Source organism: Zosterops lateralis (assembly GCF_965231275.1).
Source record: "Zosterops lateralis genome assembly, chromosome: 5".
NCBI classification, from domain to species: Eukaryota; Metazoa; Chordata; class Aves; order Passeriformes; family Zosteropidae; genus Zosterops; species Zosterops lateralis.
In genome coordinates this window covers 24,536,737-24,559,763 of record NC_139766.1, presented here as the reverse complement: position 1 = coordinate 24,559,763, position 23,027 = coordinate 24,536,737, and the positions used below count along the sequence as shown (strand labels likewise).

Below are 23,027 nucleotides of genomic sequence, written 5' to 3'. Positions count from 1 at the left end.
CACTGCAATATTAAGGCACCAGTCAGAAAATATCACAGACAAGTTTCAGCAAGGCATATGATAACAGTCCCCTTAATTTTCAAAGTGTGCTATGGAATCTCACACCAAAATAGACAATTGAGACCTCATATATAACCTTTCAGCCTCATTATGATCTGTCCTACAAAATATGTCTCTGTAGACAAATATTTCCTGGATTAAGTAGCAGTTCAAATCAGGAATCAGGTGTTGTCCCATTGCTTTGATTCCTTTGAGTTTATCAACCGTTGTAAGCCATGGAAAGAATTACTCTAGGGTGATTATTTTATATCTATTTGTTTGGTTAATAATACACATACATTTTGAGGCATTTAACCAGTTCTAATTGGTAACCAAGATTCAGCCTTGTAAAAGTAAATGTGACAGGGAAAATGCTCTGTCATTCACAAGGCATTCACTAAGTAAAATGAATGAAACATAAGCATTTACTAGAATACACTAGGCAAAGGAAATGCATTTGTCATTAAGAAGGTTGACTGGAGGTATACTTCATAAAATTAGTTTCTATCTCTTGGAGCACAATTCCTTGAGTACACATTAGTGACTATTCACCTGGATAAAGTTCCACAGAAGTTAGTTTATGCATTTTACCAAATACACTGGTTTTTTGTCAGGTGAGCAAAATGGGCTCAGACCAATGGGAAGTACACTTGCTTTTTCTGACATTGATCTTCATTTTTGCTGAGAGCTTGCGTGTTTCTTGGCCTCCAGTGACAGGCCCACGGCACATTCCAGCCTTGTTTTTTCATCTGTTAGTTTAGTAACTGTGTTTTGTCATCTCTGAAACAAACTCATTGGGAGAGAATAAAGTTAATGATAGCTCTGATGCTGTTCATCAAACAGCCTGTTCTTATATTATCCTCTTCTTCCCTCATCACTTCATTTAAGAGTAACAAGATTTGCTATACAAGAGAAAAGGTGCTGGGATTACTTTACTTACAGTATTTTCAAAATGGCTCCTTTGAGATAACAAACAACACTAGACCACAAAACTTTTTCTTTCCAGCAAAACAAGCTCAGTTTTTCAGTGGGAGAATGCTGCTATTTCTGATAAGTAGATTTTTGCTTTTCATGGCTGTTTTACATGATATTTATTAGGAACATGCTTAATATCTACTTTAATTTATACAGAAAATTATATTGCCCAGAGAAGCTGTGAATACTCCCTCCACAGAAGGGTCAGGGCAGGGTTAGATAGGACTCTGAGCAACCTTGTCTAGCAAGGGGCATCCCTGCCCACAGTAAGGGGGTTGGAACTAGACAATCTTTAAGGTCACTCCCAATGCAAACCATTCTATGATTCTGTGATTCCACATGGTGCAAACTCCCATCAGCACCTGTCCTAGAAATGAACTTTCTTTGGCATTGAGTTATGCCATATTTTCCCTCTGTGTCTACTCTGTACTGCAAGGCTGATTGTAGTATGCTGTAAACCTGGCATCCGACCAGGGAAACATTTGTTTTCCACAGGTGCAGTGCTAGTAGGAGATTTATAAGCTATTGTTTCTGATGTTTGATTATCTGCTGTTTGATAAATGGCTTTCAGCTGAATAATCTGAGTGGCAATATAGACGTTTTTTCTTTGTTTGATGTAATCATTGAATCAGGAAATTGAAACCCATAATTCTGCACAATTGCTTTACAATGTTACAGGATATGTTAGCTCTCTCCTTTGCTTCTTGGGTCTTTGCATTAAAAAAATGCTGATTGGAAGTGCTTATTAAATTTTATGACTACATTGTGCAAGTTAGGTACAGATGAAGAGCAAAATTCACAAAAATTAAATTATAAAAACTGCACAAATTTGGTAAAACTTCAAATTACTTTGTGGCCAGAACTGAATTTCTGGTGAAAATTATACTACAGTTTGTTCTTTTAGCTAAAAAAAGTTGCAAAGAAAATTCACCACAAGATGCAGTTAAAATATAGGTATTTTTAAGCTGTAATCAAAAGAATGAACAAAAGGATTAAACTCAGTGTTGGTCACCAACAAGTGTGGTTGAAGTACAGCAATTAAAAACCTCCTACTACTCTCATTCATCTGTCTTTGCCAAAATTTCTGAATTCAAGTTGTAATTGAAAGCTCATGTTTCCCTTATCCCTTTTTCTTTCTTTACTTCAAAGATATGATCATATTGCAGAGTAAGCTTCCCTTTCCCCCAGAAAGCTTGATTGCTCCTCATCTCTCTTCCACGTCAAAGTCATTAATTTTAAAATAAGTTTTAAAATGAACACCCAATTTTGCCAGGCCTCCAGGAGTGATTTTATTTCCTCTAACACTGCCAGCCTTTTTTCTGCTCTCTCTCACTTTTGACTTTGTTCTCTCACGACAGAGTGCTTCACTACCACATTTGAGGATTCTAGCAACTATTAAGGAACTGGTTTAATGAGGCCCTTACCTTTTCATGAGATTTACATAAATCAAAATTACAAGCCTGTGCTGGAGGTGGGCTGTGGGAGTGGCTGGGAGCTGATTCCCATGGTGCCAGCTCAGAAGAAGATGGCACCTCCTTGTTATGTTTCAGTAGGGCTGAGCATGTAATGAATCTATCAAAATGGGACAGAAGCTCAGCAGGGGTCTCACACCACTAAGCAGATAGATGTCTCCAGATGGAGCTAGGGGTGTTTGTGGTGAACACGATGTTTCCTGGCTTTGGCCAACCATACTCACGGGAAATGTCACAAATAGCTTGTCCCTTTGTATGAAGATCATCACCATGCACTGCTATAGAGCATGTACAGTGCCATCATTTCAAAGGAACTCTGCCCTTCTGGCACTTTCTGTTGGTTGCAGTTTATGTCTGAAAGGTGTTGAATTCAAAGTATTGCTTCTCTCTCTGGTGGTTTCGTTGAGGAATTCTCTGAATCCAAGTGAGCACATTTACCTAATCATCTCAACAATGAAAATACAGAGCATTTAAAATTATTTCAGTCTCTCCAGAGCCACACCAGTTTCTCAGGCTACAAAACATTTCCAAAACCGGCATCACAGGTTTTCCATTTCCCTCCAAGAAATCTCTATGAATCCAGATACTAGACAGCTTTCTCAGATACTAGACAGGCAAACTCAGTTTTCTACACAAACATTTACCTCCTGAATTCCCTCTACAATATCAGTATTTTATTTCCCTCCAGCCAATCCCCTGCATTCACAGTCACAGACCTTGTGTAATTACCACTTGAGATTTTCTGAACACTAATTACTTTAACTCAGTATCTACAACCCAGCATCATTGGCCATGACCTTGGTTTCCACTAGTTCTGGATCTTGGTTAGCTTTTTCTTTTCAAATATGTTTACAGAAAAATGAAGACAAGAGGAGAGGAGACCAGACCAGACCAGACCAGACCAGAGGATCTTTGCTTCCACCACTAATAACCTACAGTGTTTTACCCATTAAATCCCAATATCTATTCATCATCATTTTATATCTCATCTCTTATACCTCTTGATATAAGTTGAATTCCTTTAAAAATCATCAGATACGAAATTTCAGAAGTCATGAAGTACTTGATTATGTGTAAATAATTTGGAATGAGATTCACACACAGTCCAAAGAACCCCGCTATGAAGCATTGCATATCAGTGGTCAAACTGAAAGTTCCTTCTTCTGCAAGAGGAATATTATTTCTGGCAGATATGGCTGATGTTGTGACAGGACTGCAAACAGTTGTGATGTCTACACAAATGTTATGTTGTTGCATGAATCCTGTGAGCATTTGGAGATATGTTAACTTAGGACTAAATTTTGGCTTGAATTTTCATTTCATATTAAACTCATTTTGGCTACAGTAACATGTCTGATCTATGTGAAACTAAGGGGACACAGCTTTTAAGTTATCCCAGGGAAGGTTTATGACTTTTTTACATCAATGACAAAGGACAAGGAAAGAGTTGATTTTCTACTTTGACTATTTTCAGCTGTTTATCTGGAGACAGTTTACTGAAGACTTTGCTCACAGAACAGCAGCATAGCAGTTTATGCAATTTGCCTCAGACATGAATAAGATACAAGCATTTTTAAATGGCTGGAAATTGAGAATTCAAACTAAATATGAAAGTAAAAATTGTTCTCAGTTATCATTCCTATACTTTTTCTGTGTTTACTAACAGACAACACATAGAGAACAGGCAAACTGGAAGGTCACTGTTATTTCAGTGCACCTTGCAAACAGAAATTAATTAATGTAAAAGAGGGGAAAAAAGTCTACAGCATGTCACCTAAGGAAATACTGCTATCAGTAAATTAAAAATGTATGGCTTGAGCTGCATAGCATCTGCCTGCTCGAAGCTGTGCCTGTATATAGTGTGGAAGACCAGAGAACTAAAACAATGGATCCCAGATGGGTCATGAGAAGAATGTTAGTATTAATTACACAATTCTAAAAAACTACAATCCCCAGAAATCTGAGAACAAGTCTCCATCCTTAGAAGATTTGTAGTAGATTACATAATTTAATTTCCTACTGCTTAACAGTTATGAGTTACCACTTGGTGATAATAGTCATATGTAGGAGTAGGAAAATAATTATTATTCATCAGCTGATCAGAGCTTATTTCACTTCTATCTTTTATCACTAGCAACAGGAATAAATAGGCTGAGTGAAATGAAAATTGAACTTTGATAAAATGGAACTTTTACTCAAGTTTAAAGAACACTGTTCAATTTTTTTGTTTTTGTTTTTTGTTTTTGTTTTTGTTTTCTTCTGGGCCTTTCTGTTTTTTGGTTCTACTCAAAACAAGAGGGGTTGGAAATAAAAGGAGGGAGCATGTAGATGCACTTGAAAGTTTTTGGTTTAGTACTTACGTTTGGTCACTTGACCAAAAAGAACTTTTGAACACCTCTAGACTTGCTTATTTTTGGATGAAATATAAATGTATGAAATATTTGAATGAATTACTAGTTATTTTTGTGGCATAGTTATTTTCCGTTTCCAGTTGACATTTTAAGTTACTTTGGGGATTTCTCTCTAATAATATGAGTAAGATTTTTCAAATATGTTTACTACTCTTGGGAGGGAATGCTTAATCCTACTACATAGTCAGACTTTGGTAATTCTGCTGTTTGCTTACATACCATTTCCCATTATGACAACCTGAATTGTTAAAAAAAGACACAAAATACTTTTGCCTGAAACACCAGTTGTGGAGCTCAAACGCTATATTCTCTTGTCAGGAGCATTTTTCCATTTTGCTTGTTATTTATCACACTCTTTAGGTATTTAAACCTATGTTGTCTATTTGGGGACAATCATTGGGGACCCTCATGTCCTCTTTGAGAATATTCTGTAAGTCTGTAAGTAAGGATGGCTTTAGTCAGAAATTTACTAGAACAGGACTTGCTGAGGATAGAAAGATAAAGATGAAAGTGTTTGATATCTCAGATCATGTGGAAAGGTTAGCAAACAGCATGGCTCTGGTTTGTGAACCCTGACCCCATCTATCTGTAAGCACTGCTGCTTCACTCCACAGAACATTTCATACTGCAGAGAAACAGACTTGTGTGATCAGCAGCAAATGGCTGTCGCGAAAATTACAATGTCTGCTCTGGCCCATTTATTTTTAACTTGGCAGCAGCTTTGGAATACTCTGTATAGTGTTTTCTGGCAGGCAGATGAAGTTTAGAAAAAAGAATACTCCTCTCTTTCACCAATTCCTTACTCATTATTTCTAAAATATCCCCTTGGTGTCCTTTGACTGCTGTGGAGACTGATAAATGCTAATAATGGCATAATAGTAACACATACATACAGGAATCTCTGACTCCTTTTACATTTCAACATTGCCAGGTGCAACTAATGCATGCAGTGATCCCCTTTATAGTTCCCAAATGTCAGTTAGTTTGGTTAATTAACAGGCATTAGAGGTCTATGAAAACTGTATTCTCGTCTGTTGAGCTTCTTACAAATGCCATTCATCATATTTCTGACTGGAGAATAAAACAGTTAGCTGGTGAGATCCTGCTCATGATATTACATGGCTCTTCCTTCTTTGTCAGCTATGCTTTGTGTGGTAATATTGTGTGGTTGATATTCATATACCAGAATATCATTGGAAACAAGACAATAGTCCACTGCTTGTTTATATTTGCAGCAGTGTTGCAACTGGTGATTTTCCTAGTGCTAAAGAGGATCAGCAATTAAAAACTGGTATTCAGGAAAGCCCTAATCAGTCACCCTTAGCTCAGTCAAAAATATATTGCATTTTCATTGAAACATTTTTTAGATTTTCATGGATTAATTACAGCCTAGAGCCAGTCTGTCATATCTAACAGAACTGTTCATTAAAAAAAAAAAAAAAAAAAAAAAAAAAAAAAAAAAAAAAAAAAAAAACACTAAAGAAGGTAATAGCCTAAATGAAATAAAGTGTCAGTGTCATTCTTAACTGCAATCAACAGCAGAGAAAATTTAAAAATTTCTATCATTCTTCACAATTTACCTTCCTATGCAATAAAATGAGAGGAAAGGGTTAAACAAATTCTTATTTTGATTTGGGATACATCATGGAGTTTCCATGCTCAGCAGATAATGAGCTTTCTGCCAAACTTTATTTTATCTTTTACTGTATTCCTACAAATGGAAGCTGAAATGAGATACACTAAAACCCTGAAACTCCCAGGGAATGGTGAGCAAATCAGGGAAACCTCCACTCTCCCTCAGTTTTCAGTTCCAAACACTTGACATATAAAGTACTTTTTCTTTCCTGACTCTTTATACAACTTGAAGTCTAGCTGAAAATGTTACTCATGTGGGTGGAGATAAAAACAGCCTATTCTGTAAAGGTTGGAGTTGTCATTTGCACTACACTAAAGTTAAGGAAAAGGAGAACCTTTTGTCAGGTAGACACGGAGCATTATCTCACCTGGGGTCACAAAGCACTCTGCAACCAGTAGTGAATTCTGCACAGGTCTTTGAATGAGGCAGAGATCAAAGTTATGGTGTGATTAGTGCACCAAAGTTCTGATTCAATCCTTATCTTTTAGAGAGCCCCTCTCACTCAACACGTGGAAGTGATGCAAAGGAGTATCTTGTAGTTATATCACTACTTTGTCCTGCATTAGCACTGAGGGATTAAGAGCCCTGTTTCCCTGCTATACTACTTAACCTAATTGTAACTATGCTCTCAGCTACCTCATTACTTAATAATACCTAGAAATTTGGTACCTTCATCTTCAAACCCCGAGTAGTTAATTATTACTTATATCCTCAATATCCATTTTTTAAAATTAAAGATCCATGTACACTGTGCACTCAAAGTGCTTCATTTCATTTTTAAGCAATAGATTTTCAAAAAATGCAGAGAGCTTCAGATTTTTATGCAGATACAACTCCTAGACAGCATACATAAACCAGCTGTGCCCTAGAATACCCTATACTGTGGCTGGTGGCCTTGATGTATGAAAGGGGACAGATGACTCATCCACCAGTTCTTTGTGAGCAAAATACAAGACAACTTCATGAAGCAGAATTATAGACTTCATTGCTGGAAGGACTCTAAGGTTTAAGATTTTGTTTTTTCTTGGGTTTTAACCATATATGTATAATGTCTGAAAATCGGAATATAGCAGGTTGTATGCTTTATACCAGCTCCTAAACCTGCTGGCCAGAAGAGCTACCAAGTTAGTTATTCTGTATATATCACATCTGCAGCTGGATTAATGTTTTACCAAGGCCAGTGTAAGCAGCTTTACGTTCTAGTCTGATTCAGGATTTTGTCCAGAGATGTGTATTTTTTAAATAAAATGTTCATACTATCATACTTTTCATATAATGATGTTCTTGCAGTGGGGTGAGAATCTATATCATGTGAGAATCTATCTATATCATAGAGTTAAATGTGTTCTGTTCAAGGAATAAGACTACAAATTAAGAATTATTAAATCATCTGTCTGCTTTTCTTTTGGAATAACATTTCAATGGCTTCTTTGCATAGATATCATTTAATACTGTGTAGCAGGAAAAATCAATAAAAACATTTATTCGAATTTCATATCATGTCTTCAAACATGCTGAAATTCCATACTTGATTGCATTTCTGCCAGCTGAATTTCTTCCAAAATGAGAGTTGAGACAGCATAAAGAACAGGTTAGAAATTTCACTAGACCACTCTCCTTTTTTTGAAACCTCTTGCCCTTATCTATTGTGTCTCTGAAAGAGAGTTGCTGGAATGGCTGATAGTGAAACCACCTGACTGAAGGTGACATGACTCAAGACCGCTCCCAGTCAGGAGCAGCTAAAAAAAACCCCCTATAGTATTAATTATCTGCATTCAGCTGTAAATATTGGCCAGTAAAAGTGTCCTTCCACTCCACGATCTTCCACATGAGAATTCAAAAGAATATTATCCACCAAGCTGATGCCTAGAGAGGCTGACCTGGAACATAGGCTAGACAGACTTAAAGGAATAAAGTAGATATTTACGAAAAGGCTTTTAAGGCCTTGGGCAGTACAAGAGCCTGGCGGAGGGTACACCCAAGATGAGCACAAGATGGATGACCAGTCACATGTTCTCACACTTTTATAAGTTTTGGTCCATTTCCATATGGGATCAATTGTCCAATTACAGCTTCAGGTTATGAAGTCTCATCCTCACAGATTGCTCTCCTTGCATCTTCTTTAAAAAGCTGTAAGTTCTCCAGAGACTGAGTTCCTTCTGTCTTACAGAATTTTCAAGGAGAAACAAGTTTTTCTTAAATAACAATGTATGACTCTTTACAATTCCTAGTAGTTTTAAAACTTGCTAGATAATTAGCAAAATTAGTATTTGAAACAAGAGTGAATTCCCCAAAGAAACTATTCTTTGCCTTTGTACCTGGGTTGGCTGATTTGTCAATGCAGCTCATAACATGGCATGGTGTTATAAACGTGTGCAAATATTGGACAGTAAGGCTTTTTATATTTCTTTTTGAGAAATGGAGAAAGAATTAGTCTGTGGGTGGTTTTACTGCAGCATAGAAGACATGCTTGTCTGACATTGATGGATGATGTCTCTAGATAAAGTTCCAAAGCAAAATGGTACTAAGGTTGTTAAAATGCTTTCCACAATTCATACTAGCAATGAATAATGGTTTTTCTGTCTTTTTTCTTGCCATGCGTGAAATGAGCCTCTGCCTCAGTGACTCCAGCTGCTCATCCGTGACTGTTTCTGTTGCTTTCCATGATGGAGGCTATAAAGAGTCGTGCTGTGACAGTTTCTCCACAATATAACCTCTGCATCAAGCAAAACCACAGGATTGCCTGTTTGGATGTGGAGCTATAACTTTACAGCTTCTTTTCAAAATCAACAGGCTGGGGATGCTATCCTATCTATTATTCCTCTTACAAGCTTTGGAAAAATTCATTGAGGTTTGATTTTCATGTTTTGTATTACCTTGCAGTGGATGTTGCAGCAATTAGAAAGGTTTTCATGCATGAAAGCCATACCTTTTTCCTTCTGGTTGCAAATTCCATTCTAAAGATTGTTTTATTATATTTCAGCTACAAAATTATGATGCCACCAAACATTGTAGTTACAGGCTAAAGTTCTACTCAAGAAAAAAATTTGTCTTTTTGGTCATTTCTTTCTATCAAGCTGTTAATCATGTACCTTTTTTTGGTGCAGTATGTAATAAACTGCCAACCCTAGTAGACAAATATCATAGCAAGCTGTTGACAGACTGGAGCAGTCTAGCAACACAATACCTGTGGCACATATACATTTATATTTTCTAGCTTAGTGTACCTGCAAATCCTAGTTCAGAACTGAAACAATTTTGAGATCTATAAACTAAATAATGGGATTTTAATCCACTTATTAGAATTTTTTTAAAGGTTAATAAAGGAATTTAATAAATTCATCTTCATTATTACCAAATTTCTGCAATTGCACAGCTGTGCATTCAGGGGACAAGTTGGCCCAATGTAGCCAAATATTTGTGTCCATGTTTGTAAAGTTTTAAGAAAAACATACTTAACCTAAGATATTCAAGTGCAGTGAGAACCCTGAAATGTTTGGTTGCAGAGTAATTTATTTGTACACAAAATTACGGGTCAATGACCAAGTATAATGCTAGGAATTAAGCACATAGGTAATTTATTTGATCTTTATGTGTTCTACAACATTTGTATTTACTGTGTTGAAGGCATGCAAAGATTCCAGGTCAATGAACTAGCAGATGCCTGTTGTACCATGTCAAAGAAAAGTGAATAGCCCCAAATTTTCTTGATAGTGCTAGCTATAAAAATACTTCAAAACACATTTTCTCTTTATTTTCCTACTAAGTTACCAAGTTGGGTTTCACAGATGGCAAAAGGCAAGAGTTATTGCTACTAATTAATGATTAAGACTAATCAGTTCATCTTTTTAATCTCTGTTGTAAGAGGCCAATTCAGGAAAAAAAATCTACTTTAAGAATAAGTAAAAACAAATTCTGTGCTAGCATCTAAAATATTTTTGATAGGCTGCTTGTGTAACATGACCTTTTTTCAAGTTAGTTTGAAGTAAGATGAAGCATTTTCCATGCTAATGCAGGGGCTGAACATCTTATTTAGCACTCCTGCAAAGGGACATTATGTAAAGGTCCCAGAGCAGTACATAGGATCAGACCCAGGGCTCATCTGGTATTCCAGGTCATCTACCAGACAGATAATTAAGAGTTTGAAAAGCATATATGGCATTTTCTACTAATACTGTGTCATTTTATGACTATTTTCAGCTCAGAGAATTTCCTGAGGCAAATATGACAGGAATCCCACTTAGTACAACCAGGAAGCCTTTTCTTCCATTAGGCATTTGTATTCATCCTTTCAAAAAGAAAGCAAATCTATTTTTAAATTTAAAGAGAGAGGATGAAACAAGGCAGCAGAGCATCATCATTTGCAATCTCTCATGTCTTGAATACCTGGTTCAGTCTCCTCTCTACCTCTTTTCCTTAACAAGTAAGTCACAGGCTACAAGTTTTTCTATGATACCTCCATGCTGGAACAATGTGATCACTATAGTGCTTAAGAGAAAAAGGAAGGGAGGAAGGGAGGAGGAAGAGAGGGAGGGAGGAAATTGAAGTAAAGCATGATGCTGAAGAACACAGTAGTATTTGATATGGCAAGTTGAGAATCAGCAAGCCTGTGTTCTACTCCTGCTCCAGTAACTTATTCTCACTATCTTGTGACTGTCTGTTTCAAAGTACACCTCCCACCACTGCCTCCTGCAGACACAATTTGTAACACAGCAGCTTTTTTATTTATAAATATAAATACTAATATATAATATATATTTATAATAAATATAAATATATTATTAATGTAAATTCATATTTATATCTTATATATATATAAGATAAATATGTATATTTTGAAAATGAGACAGCCAAGTCTTTTTTAACTCAAAACTTGTATATTACTTTCAGAGGTTTAGATAGTTAAAAATCTATTTATTGATCCTATCAAGTATAGGTTGAATATGTACTTAAAGTCCAACATAAGTAAATCCTAAAATGTCCCGAATATTCTAGTAATAGACTTGTGTGACTGCATGTGAACAATAAAAAACCAATATCCTAAGAACTGACCAAACACAGGTTCCAGCTAAAAGCTTACAGACCTGACCATATTTTTAAATTCAGTGTGTCTGAAAGTCTGGAAACCACTCCGGAAACCACTTCTAATAACTGTGAAATGATCAGCAGTGTCATCTGTATCCCATGCAGTGTGGTCACAGATCAAAGCCTTTCTAAAGGTACAGAAGGTGCACCTTCTGAGGGTGTAGTAATGCTATGCCCATTCCAGCGGTGAATCACATTCCAGTGGTGGTCTCATTGTCCTTCTAACTCTGAATTTTTTGTAACAAGCCAAAACCTGCTTTTGATAATCACTTGATCCTCCATGTCATTGCAATTTTTCCATTCTCCAGTGGATTTCAGTGCGACACTGTTCAATAATTAGTTTTCCAGATTTGCTAACACTAGGAAAAGACACTGGAAGTTTGTAATTCAGATACCCGCAGCTCACTGGTTTTTATCTCTATCCATATAAGGGACATTACTACATCAAATGCTCTATACAAGCAATCCAGTCCATTGTTTTCATTTGTAAGCTAAGTCCATTTGGGAGTCAGAGTCATGTGCGTATGGAGGAGAATATGAAGGCAAAGTTCAGGAGAGTTTTTACAATCTTTGTCCAGTCCTAGAAGAGGATTTTGAATTCAAATAGTCCAACGATTTCTGGAGTGTCAGCACTAATCATCAGCTGATCAGCAAGAAAGAGACTTCTCTTTATCAAGTCTTCAAGTCTTGTTAAGACTTTTCCAGTGAAAATGCAGATCTCTCTTTCTCATCTCCCCAGACTTTTGGAGATTGTAGTTATATATGCTCCAGAGGCTGCAGTGGTATGCAGTGTGCCACCCATCCAAAAAACCTTTGCTTGTACTACTACACAAGAGCGTTTCCTTAACATCACTTTGTAGCCTTTGACTTCCTTGGAAGATGGTGGGTTTTGCTGCTGTATTTCGCTTTGTTTTGTTTGTGGTACTAGCTAGCCCTATCAGTCTGTAAGCTCTGCATGTCCTGCTGTGACTTTTTTAGGTCACCTATGAGTAAAGAAAGATGAAAGTGCTCTTAACCACCCCAAAAGCTCTCCTCTTAACAGACTTCCACATGATTCTTTCTCACCTTTTTCTCTAAACATTAATAAGCTCATTCTTCATCAGGCTGAATAATGACTTGTACTTCACAACCTTAAATGTGAGCCCCACCTGAGAATCTGTGTTTGGAAATACTGTAAAGACTGAATGTGTTATGTCTGACACTTCACCCGTATCCTCTCTGATGCAATGCTCACAAAGGCACTCTTAAAGTTTGCTAACCCACTCTTCCCTTTTGCAATAGACGTCAGCAAGCCCTACCTGAGAATGAGTTCTGTGACTAATTTAGCAGAACCTGACCTTTCAGAAGAGGCTGGAAAGCCAGTGGAGTGTGCAAGTATGAGAATGGAGGAAAAATACCCATGCTGAAACATGGAAAATGAGGACAGACCTGTGTAAAACCTTTGGCTGAGCTCTATTACATTGCACACTGGGATAGAAACCCAGTTTGGCATAAAATAATCATTGTACTACCCAGTAATATATTAGACAACCCAAGGATTTTTGCTCTATGTGACTCGGCCACAGCCATAGGAATGGCTTAGTCATAAAAATTGGTTGTGAAGAGAATTATATCTATTTCAAGGAAAAAATAACTGTTTCTCTACTACTTTTTACAGAAATTTACAGGAAATATTCATATGCATTGGCATTTAAATAGTATTGTAATATTAGAATACAAAATTTCTGGTAGTATACTGAAATAAAACCACAGTCACTTCAGATATGCAGAGAAGGAGCTTATGCTTTTGACACAATTGGCAAGTCATGTCCCCAGCTTCAGAGCTGCCAACACCATCAGCTTCAGTCTCAGCAGGAGAAAAATTATAGCAAGGATGTGCATGAACAGGGAGACTGAGAGCTCCAGCTCTAGCTCCCTCCTGCTTTTCAGGATTTTCAGTAGTGTGTGTTTCTCACAAATAAACCATTCCCAGCTGTCTGACACCTGTATTTCCAGCACTGTGGGATGCTATCCCCAGGCTCAGGTTAGGTGCTGGTGGAGACTGGGTGACACATGTGACTGTCCCTGCCCTCCACAGATGATCACCAGTGACCTCCCTCCCACCTTCCCCAGCCAGAGTGGTTGTTACATCAACACCCATCACCACCCCACCTACCACTCCTTCACCCTGCCAGGATGTGGTTGCTATGTCAACAGTCTCTTCGTGGCATCCACCCCAAGGAGAAAAAGGCTGCAGGGGTTGTCATGGAAACCATGCTGTCCTGAAGCATCAATAGAGCTGGTCTCTTCCCACCTTTCTTCCCCCAGATTATTCTGCCTTGAAGCTGAGGCAAACCCTGGATGTGTCCTGCTCTGTCCCACATTCCATCCCCATGGCTGCATTGGCCCCAGCTGCCACAGCTGCTCCCACTCTCCTGGCAGCAGCTTCAGCAGGGGATGAATTGATATGCAGAGATGACCTAAAGGGAGACCTTTCACTGTCACAGGGCTGGAGCAGCTCTCATCTGGGGACAGACAGTCCTCGGACAGAGTAATGTGAAGGACTCAGCTTCCCAGGGAACAGTGGAAGCGAGAGGTCACAGACTGAAGGGGTGAGGGAAGCACTGAGTACGTGACTGTGGGAAGATGTTGCAGGGGACACACATCCACTAGATATACATTCTCAGACCAAGCTTATATCATATAGCAACAACCAAAAAGACCTTTTCATCTAGAAATACTTCCTGCATTACATCACTCTCTTCAAATTGAAAAAAGCTCCAGAAAGTGTGATTTTTTTTCAGATAAGCTTGCTGTGGGAAGAAAGTGTCTGAACCAATTCTGTAAAAAGTCTGTAGTAAGAAAGTGTGAAAAAAATTTTACAAATCCCAATATTTCCACAGAACATTAAAATACACAAGTGCATTTAGCACAGGTATTTGAAGAGACAAAATCAAAGGTCTTGACTGCACAACATAATGAAGCCCAGTTAATGAATCCCTGCTTATCCCTAGAATATCTGAGCAAAGTGATTTGTTTTAAAAGATCTCTCCTCTATCACAGGGAGCCTCTAAGGATTTGGGGAAATAGTATATTAGAGTTTGCAAATATAATCTGAAGAATCAGAATGCTGATATTGCAGAAAAAAAAACATGCCCTGGTTTCAGGGTCACAGGACACTCACACACACTCAGTATTTAGCTTCTTACATGCACATTTTAGTTAGAAAATGATATAGTAAATACTAATCAGAAGCATTTGCATACAAGAATTTATCAGTGCTTAGAATACAGGATTGTCAAGAGTTCGTGTGCATACTCTTAGATTAAAAATACTGACTTGACATTAACACTGAGAAATATACCATGAATTCATCTCATAGGATTTCGTGCTGCTGAATCATCGAAGGGGCAGAGATGGACTCTCCTCAGCGAGGGGAACTCTCCTCTTAACTTGCTACACATTTGCTGCTGCTTATCTAAGAGAAACATGTAACTGGAGATGACCTCACATAATCAAGGGGGTAACAGAAAAATGCCCAGATCGAGAGATTTTGCATTGTACCTGCCAACAAACACATCTTTCTATCTTACTAAATCTTTGAAAGAAAAACTCTGGTTGTTCTTTAACTGGTATTGCAGCTCAATTAATTGTCTGGAACATGCTTACAGAAATCTAGAAACCATCCTCTAATCTCATATTGAAAGCTATTATTTTATTTGTAGTTGGATGGATTTCAATCATATTTCTCATTAAGATTGAGCAGTTTCAAATCCATCTCAAAGCTAACCTAAGGATTTTTCTCTCCTCTGTACTTACCATGTACTTAACATGGCATACAAAATTGGCCCAGAGTATGACATAAAAGATATGCAAACCATCATTCTTTTTCACTAGGCTTAGAACTTCGTCTCTGGGAAAATGGGTATTTGTGTAGAAACCTCAAATAATTGTATTCTCTGTATTGTTGAATATATATCTTTGATCCAGTAGGTGCTTAATGTAAGAATATACAGGTTTTTTGGAAATCATTAATCTAGATCTGCCTAGGAAGAAGCTTCTCAGTTCCACATATATTTTCCTCATCCACTTTGAAAACTTGCCTTTTCTTTTGGACTTGGCAATGCCTGTAGTGGAGAGTTCTTCATTGTAATTACATGCTGTACGAAAAATTGTTTGGTTTGTTTTTATCTGATAATTTAATTTTTCCCCTTTCTTCCACAGTAAAATATTGTCAATTAAAAAAAAAAAACCTTACCACCTTTTAAACCAGTCATTATTTTACAGGTTTTAATTAAGGAATTCCGTGGTAGACTTGGACATGTGTAATTTTCTGAAGTTATAAAATGCATATGCCTCCTTTCAAGAAAATACTTTCTTCTGGCAAAGCATCTCATGGAAATAGCACAGGTCCTACCATTAACTCTGCTAGGAACACGAGAAGCTGTGCAATCAAAGTACATTGATTTCAGTCCATGGGCCTTTTCTGAAGAAATTTCAGCCTAAAACTGGGGATAGAAAAAGCAATAAGGCAGGGACGCTAATTAAGGTGCATATGTCTTCAAATGGGGTCTGTTTATTTAGCTCAATAGAATGTCTTAGCTTAGGGTTACTGATGTAGTAGAAGACAGCTTTGAGAAGGGAATGAGGCTAGTGGGGTGAAATCGGGTACTCTGCATGGTGAAATAGCACAGAACAGTGGATTTGGAGAAGAATCCAACCATGCCTCGGTTGATACTTACTAATTCAAATCTAGTTTTAAAAAGTGAGTTTGTTACAAATTTTATCAGAATAAGGAATTAAGAGCAAACTCTTCCATGAGCAGCTTGAAAGAAAGCAAACTACTTGGGTGCTATGTGATGTGATGTAAAGAACAAAAATGAACAGGAAATTATTCTCTGAAACTTCAACTTCTAGAGGAACATTCATATTGACAAAAAGACTGTTAATTTAGGTACCACATGGAGGATAAATTCATATCCAGAAGCAAGAGAACATTAATCTATTGGCGCTTATTACTTTAATATGAAATTACCTCATTTGAAAGTAATTTCAAAATGCAAAAGAAGTAATTATTAATATCAAATTCCCCATGATTTAAAACTGCATAAAAGTTTTAATATAATGCCCTGAAACCATCACAGGATAATTTAACTGAAAAGCATAATTCTGGATTCTAAGAACTTCAGAAAGAGTCTGGTTGCACACTTGTTGCTATCTGTGTGAATATTAATGATTGAAAGGCTTGAATAGCATATACAGATAAATTATATATATGAGATAAATATTTTAGAACTTTTATCTTGATTTTTCTGAAGGCCTGTGTTTCTCTGACTAAGGCATTAGTGTGGCATATACTGTTTCAAACACAGATATTCTGCTCCTTCTACAAAATAGGTAGAAAACAGACATAAATAAAAGAGACCTCCGGCTAAGATTTCATTCCCCTGAAATTTTCATGTGGGAAAACCATCATTGCTGCCACCCTGCACCTAGTTTGATCTACTTTGCAGATTAAACAGAATGGAATTTGCAAGTATACATATTTACATGTAGGGGACAGTAGATAACATTGTAAACTCATTAGAATTAATATAATAGGAGTGGAAACATGACACATCCCTGTACAGGAGACCTGTGCAAAGCCCCAGTTAAATCCTGTGTTATATTTCTTTCCTAATCCAGACAGGGGAAGCACAACATACATATTTCTACTGAGCAAACATTAGGTCAATTTTGAAAAGCAAAGTTCACAGTCAATATGGAGTGTGGAGCTGTTTTATACTAGAAGAACCAATGAGCCCCTCTTGTGCAAGTGGATAGCAATGCAAGTGAGACAGAATATGGAGAAATCCTAAATGTGAACAGTTGGAAAAAAGGAAACAATAATGTGTGGAGTTAAAGGGACAGAGAGACAGCTTACAGCCAGCAGATCTGTATCACCTACCTGAAATACCTTTGCCAAATTGTCAAAAAGGGCTTGACCAGCGCTGACTTTATGCTTGACTCCCCTAACTGTGCCATTTTTGCTGAGGATGTTGACTCGCTTTGTACCAAACCCCTTCTCTTTAGTGGCTCTGACTAAAATGAGCAAGTCATCCTGGTCATTATCATTTTCATCCCCCTCCGACCCTACGTGTCCGTTGTGCTGCCCGTCCACCTCGCTCAGCCGGCTGGTGTGGTCAGTCTCTGAGCTGCTGGCGCACTCGGAGTCCAGCGAGTCGGTGGCCTCGCCGTCGGCGTACACCTCCTTCAGCACCCGCCCGCTGTGCGAGGACGCCACGCGGAACCGAACCTTCCTCAGCAGCCTCTCGCTGTCCGCCTTCCCCTCGCCTTTAAACATTGCCTCTTCCACTGATATCAGCAGTTTGCATTGTTCCAGCGTGGTGCCCATTGCCTTTGCCAGTTTGTCACACTTAACAACAATATCGGCGCTGTTTTCTGCTGACAGGAGTTCTCATATTAAACTAAGGAGGGCTCCCAAGAAGCCACTGCCGTTCTGCAGTTAATAATGGATGCATTTGTGCTATGGTTACCTTTAAACTAAAACCTGTAAAGTGATCCCATCAATTAAATATTAAAAAGACATTGTGTACTTTTTAGCACTAAGGAAGAAAGCAAGGAAGGGAGAAATTATATTCATTGATTAAAATAAGGGAAGGGAAGAGAAAGGGGAAGGGGAAGGGGAAGGGGAAGGGGAAGGGGAAGGGAAGGGAAGGGAAGGGAAGGGAAGGGAAGGGAAGGGAAGGGAAGGGAAGGGAAGGGAAGGGAAGGGAAGGGAAGGGAAGGGAAGGGAAGGGAAGGGAAAGGGGAGATTTCAAGAAGCATTTGGACAACACTCTGAGGCACAAGGTGTGGCCTTTGGAGTGTCCTGCACTGGGCCAGGAGTTGGACTTTGATGACCTTTATAGGTCCCTTTCAACTCATAATAGTCTGTGATTGTGTAATAAACCAAAAAGTAGCAATTACACAAGTTTATATGAAAGCAATTTGATTTGCTAAAAAAGGTAAAGAGGAAGAGTTTTTCACAAGATCTACAAAGTGAAAACTGTTTATATTTATTGCATCTGGGGGAAAAATTTAAAAATTGAACACTTGATGATGAGCACATGATGAACAATGATGAGCACATTTCTTTCTTCATAACACTTAACTTCCCCCCCAGTCAAACCTCATTCACCAAAGTTTGCTTTGTACACAACCTTATGGAGATTTGGCAGGGAGCTCCTACTTGATGGTTTTCAATGCTGACCTTTTCACGGACTTGCAGAGCAGTGCAGAAACAATTAGTCAGAATTTGTTGCACAGAGTAACACAATGTTATTAAATAAAACTGAGCTGTAGCTAGTACCACACAGCAACCACAGCATATGTTCTGTTTTGTTAGGGAATGGGCAAGGGAATCTGAACCAGGAGTAGGAGAAAGCTCATTAATTGAGGTACCAAGGATCAGCAATAAGAAGTAGGGTAACATGGATTCATCCACAGGGAATCACATTGCCCTATCCTAGCAAATCACAAGTAGTTGCCACAGTGTTCAGCACTCAGCTTAGATGTAAAAATAACCAACCCACACTCGAGGTGTCTGGCTAAGTCTACTCAATATCATATAGTAGCACCTTAAACCCCCAAGCTGCTTCTGACTTTGCATGATGATTCCTACTTACAGTGCTATTTTTGTTTTCTTCACTTAAAGAAAAATGCAGCATTAAGAAGTCAATCCCCTTCTCACTTTCCTGACAAACATTCTCTAGACACTCTTTACAGCTTCATTTTCTCTCTAGACTCATGAATACTGAATTGCTTCCGGAAGCCTGTGACTCCCCAACCTGAAGGCATGAAATGAGTCCCGAGATGCTCAGCCAGCCCAGAATGGTAATGCCTGGACTCACAAGCAACTGCAGAGCTTCAAGCATCTGAGATATTCTGGTCAAGATTTTGGAAATGTAGGTTCAAATCTTTCAGCAATTATGTGGGAGTTATTTTGACTTTATTTTGAACAAGAGGCTTAAAAATATTGTTCTTCAGCCCAAATAAAATCACCATTTTCAAGGCTGAAATCTAAAATTACTTATTTCCCATCCACAGAATGGAAACATAATGATTAGTGGCATTTCATAACATTAGTGTTTGCCACACTTCTTTCCAAATAAGATGATTCACTGTATTATTAACTACTAAAATTAATGTAGAAAAATAGGTAAAAATAATAAGTTACAAGAGTTAAAATTCATTGTTACTTATCTTTCAAAAAAGAGAAACATCTAGTATCAAAGTCTCTACTAATATTGAATACAGTTATAAGAATCTTTGTGAAATTCATTTGAGGAGGAGGATGCTGAATCACACTGATTGTGTCATAGTCACTTGCCCACAAGAGTTTTGACAAGAAATATAGTTTATTATTACTAAAATGTGACTCAGAACAAAGAATATACTCTACAAGAATGGATATTTCAAAGTATCTTTTATGGAATTATCCAAACAGGGCTGCAAGTTACCTGGAGAAATTACTTAGCCTGCTACCTATGACAAAGTTAACTATGCCATAGTATTTCCATGATTATCTGAGTGACTTGGAAACCTTCAGTAATTAACTTTGTTCATATTCATTTTTGTTTAAATAATACAACCCAACTGCTTTTCAATTAATTGCCACACATTTAAAAATCTGAGTTTCTATAAAAGAAATATTTTGCACAAAAATTTTGTAATATTTTTACCTTCTCCATTTGGTACTATATATCCTTTAACAGAAACTATTTTACTGCTGTTGCAGGCAATGAGGAAGCTTGTATTGTCTGGAGTGCAAATAATTTGATGCTACCTGAGTGACTAAAAAAGTTAATGTAGCATTAAAAAAATGCATAATTAATCAATACCACATTTTAAAAACACTCTAAACATTGCATCTTGTTCTCTGTTAGTAGGAAATCAGCTCGTTGGTTGGTAATTCCAAGAATGGCAATTTCATTATTCACTGGAAAATATTTTTATGTCTGGTTATGACAAAGAAACTGTATCCACAGTTTTCTCTGAAAAAAAAAAAAAAAAAAAAAAAAAAAAAAAAAAAAAAAAAAAGAAATTAAGCAAAGTGGAGTGTGCCTCTTGACAGAAGCATTTACATGCATAAGATTTCATCCTGGTGTTCCAGCTGTGGACCTTCTGTGAACAAATATGTGATTTTGGGGCTAAGCACACATATCAAGTAGTAAACAGATTACAAACTCTAAACAGGTTGTATTAGTGATATAAGACACCTAAGAGCTCAAAAACTTGAGATATACATATTTGTACCATCTGCCTGGGTTCATGTTCTCAACAACAGCAGAAAGGATAAAACTTGGCTAAGCACCTCTGTTCCTCCTGTAGACTAAAACTGTATTAAATGCTCCAGCTAACTCCATTTGTGCAGTTTGATGCTGCACTCTGCCAACTGTTATATTTCTGTTTATCTTTTTTAACTTTCCTACACACTCTCCATTCAAAGGCCCATCTCATTTAATGAGGAGTATCTATTAAAAACTATTAATGTGGTGGGGTTTTGCAGCAGTGAGATAGTTCTTTTCCATGATTATTATTCTTCCCGAATCATTTGGCTGTTGTTAGATTTTATTTCTGCTTCGTTTGGTTCTAATGTTCTACCACTGATTAATTCAAGGCCAGGGGTTCCAGCAACCATACAGCCAAAGCACACAGGAAATGAAGTGTCTCTAGAGAGATCTCACCTGAACAGAGAAGTACTCTATAAAAAAAAAAAGCAAACACTTAAAGACTGTAAATAAGCTATTTCAACCAATTGCTTTTTATGTGACTTTGTTTTCATTTCACAAGGAACTAAGATGATGCTTCTCTGTAGTGGTGTGTTTTTGGTTTTATCAGTTTTATGTATGTATTTGTTACTTGTTTTATGTTCTTTTGTATAAGTTGTAATGGTTTGCTCCAGGTCACCCATGTTCTACCCTTTTTTGGTTTTACCTCAACCCCAGTTATATGTCAATCATAAGTTATACAGCCCCTGTAGGCAAAGGGTCTTGTCTGACACTTTGGGGTCTCTCCCAAAAGTCTGGAAAGTTCCAGTAAGGACCCCAGTTCAGTGCTGCTCTTTCTCATGTGATTCATAACCATTTATTAAGTACCACAAGTATGCTTTCCAGGTTATCCATGTTTATAGGTAGCTTGTCCGGGTTGTATCATCTATATAAAATTTCAAATTCTATCAAACTTCTGTCATCTTTTGACTCATAAATATGTGCACATATCAGACACAAAATCCTTATAGCCCTTTTTATAAAGTAGGTATGTTAGGCCTACATGTTGCTTTCAACATTTTGAACAAACTCTAAGTAGATCATTGAATGCTGCACTGTTAAATTTTGAAGATGGTGGTCTTTCCCACAGACATTGTTTTGTTCTGTTAAACAGCTTCTGAATCCTATTGCTGAGCTCTAAACTTCATTGTTGAGTAGCCTTATGTAAACATATCTCCCAAATATTCCTTAGAGGCAAGAAAAGTTTAATTAGATAGTTTTAATTTAATTACTCAAAGATTCTTATAGAGAGATTAAAAGGACTTATAACTACTGTGAGTAGGCTTATGTTTTCTTGTTATTTTTCTTCTTGTTTTATTCTTAGGTTATGGAAAAAAATTTAGGTTGGTTTATATCCAAGTAGATTTTTTGGATGGGCAAAAGTAGTTTTTGGGTTCTCACTCTGAGGGAATCAACATAAACAACATGTAAGCAACCTTTTTTGGGGTCAGATTTGTTCTGTGGTAGTTACTGCCTGCAGACTTGAAGAGACTGGACCGTTAATGTTTGATGACTCAAACAATCGATAGCTTAACAGCTCAGATGCAGAGGGTGTGGACACCTTGGCTGGAGGCTACAGCTGATTTTGAACAGGGGAAAAGGCTGACAACAGGCAAATCCTGTGAGGTGGATAGTGCTTTTCATCATGCCAATGTCCTCCCTTACATAATGGCTGAAAACTCCCATAGATAGATAGATAGGTAGGTAGATATAGATAGATAGATAGATAGATAGATAGATAGATAGATAGATAGATACATACATACATACATACATACATACATACGTGCATACGTGCATACGTACACACATACTGTGTAAAAACTGCCCTTCAGGAGAGTGCCAGGACATTCACACATAGCCCAAAGGTATTTATCCCTGCTGCTGGGCCATAAAGGGGCCATGACTGACTCAACTTCACCAATGGGAGAGGTGGCTATAATGTCTTAGAAGGTGTCCCAAACCATCAAAGACTCCTGAAGAGTCCCATGATTCAAAATAACCTCCAGTGTGACACTCCCCACCTCAGGGGAGGTAGCTGGGCCTTCCCACCCAAACCTGAGTGAATATAAACCCAGTGGACTCTGTGTTTCTTCAGCTTCCTCCACCCTAACAAGAC

General features: G+C 37.6%; 1 protein-coding gene across 1 annotated transcript in view; it reads right to left on the bottom strand.

Moving 5' to 3' along the window:
- GRXCR1 (glutaredoxin and cysteine rich domain containing 1) overlaps positions 1 to 17,991 on the bottom strand; it is a gene marked incomplete at its 5' end in the record, with an annotated part of 36,345 nt that extends 18,354 nt beyond the window's left edge. Inside the window, one exon of the mRNA XM_083861596.1 lies at positions 17,545 to 17,991. Within this exon, the coding sequence (XP_083717722.1) occupies positions 17,545 to 17,991 (447 nt within the window). The remainder of the gene's footprint in view (positions 1 to 17,544) is intronic.
- Between the last annotated feature and the right edge of the window lie 5,036 nt (positions 17,992 to 23,027).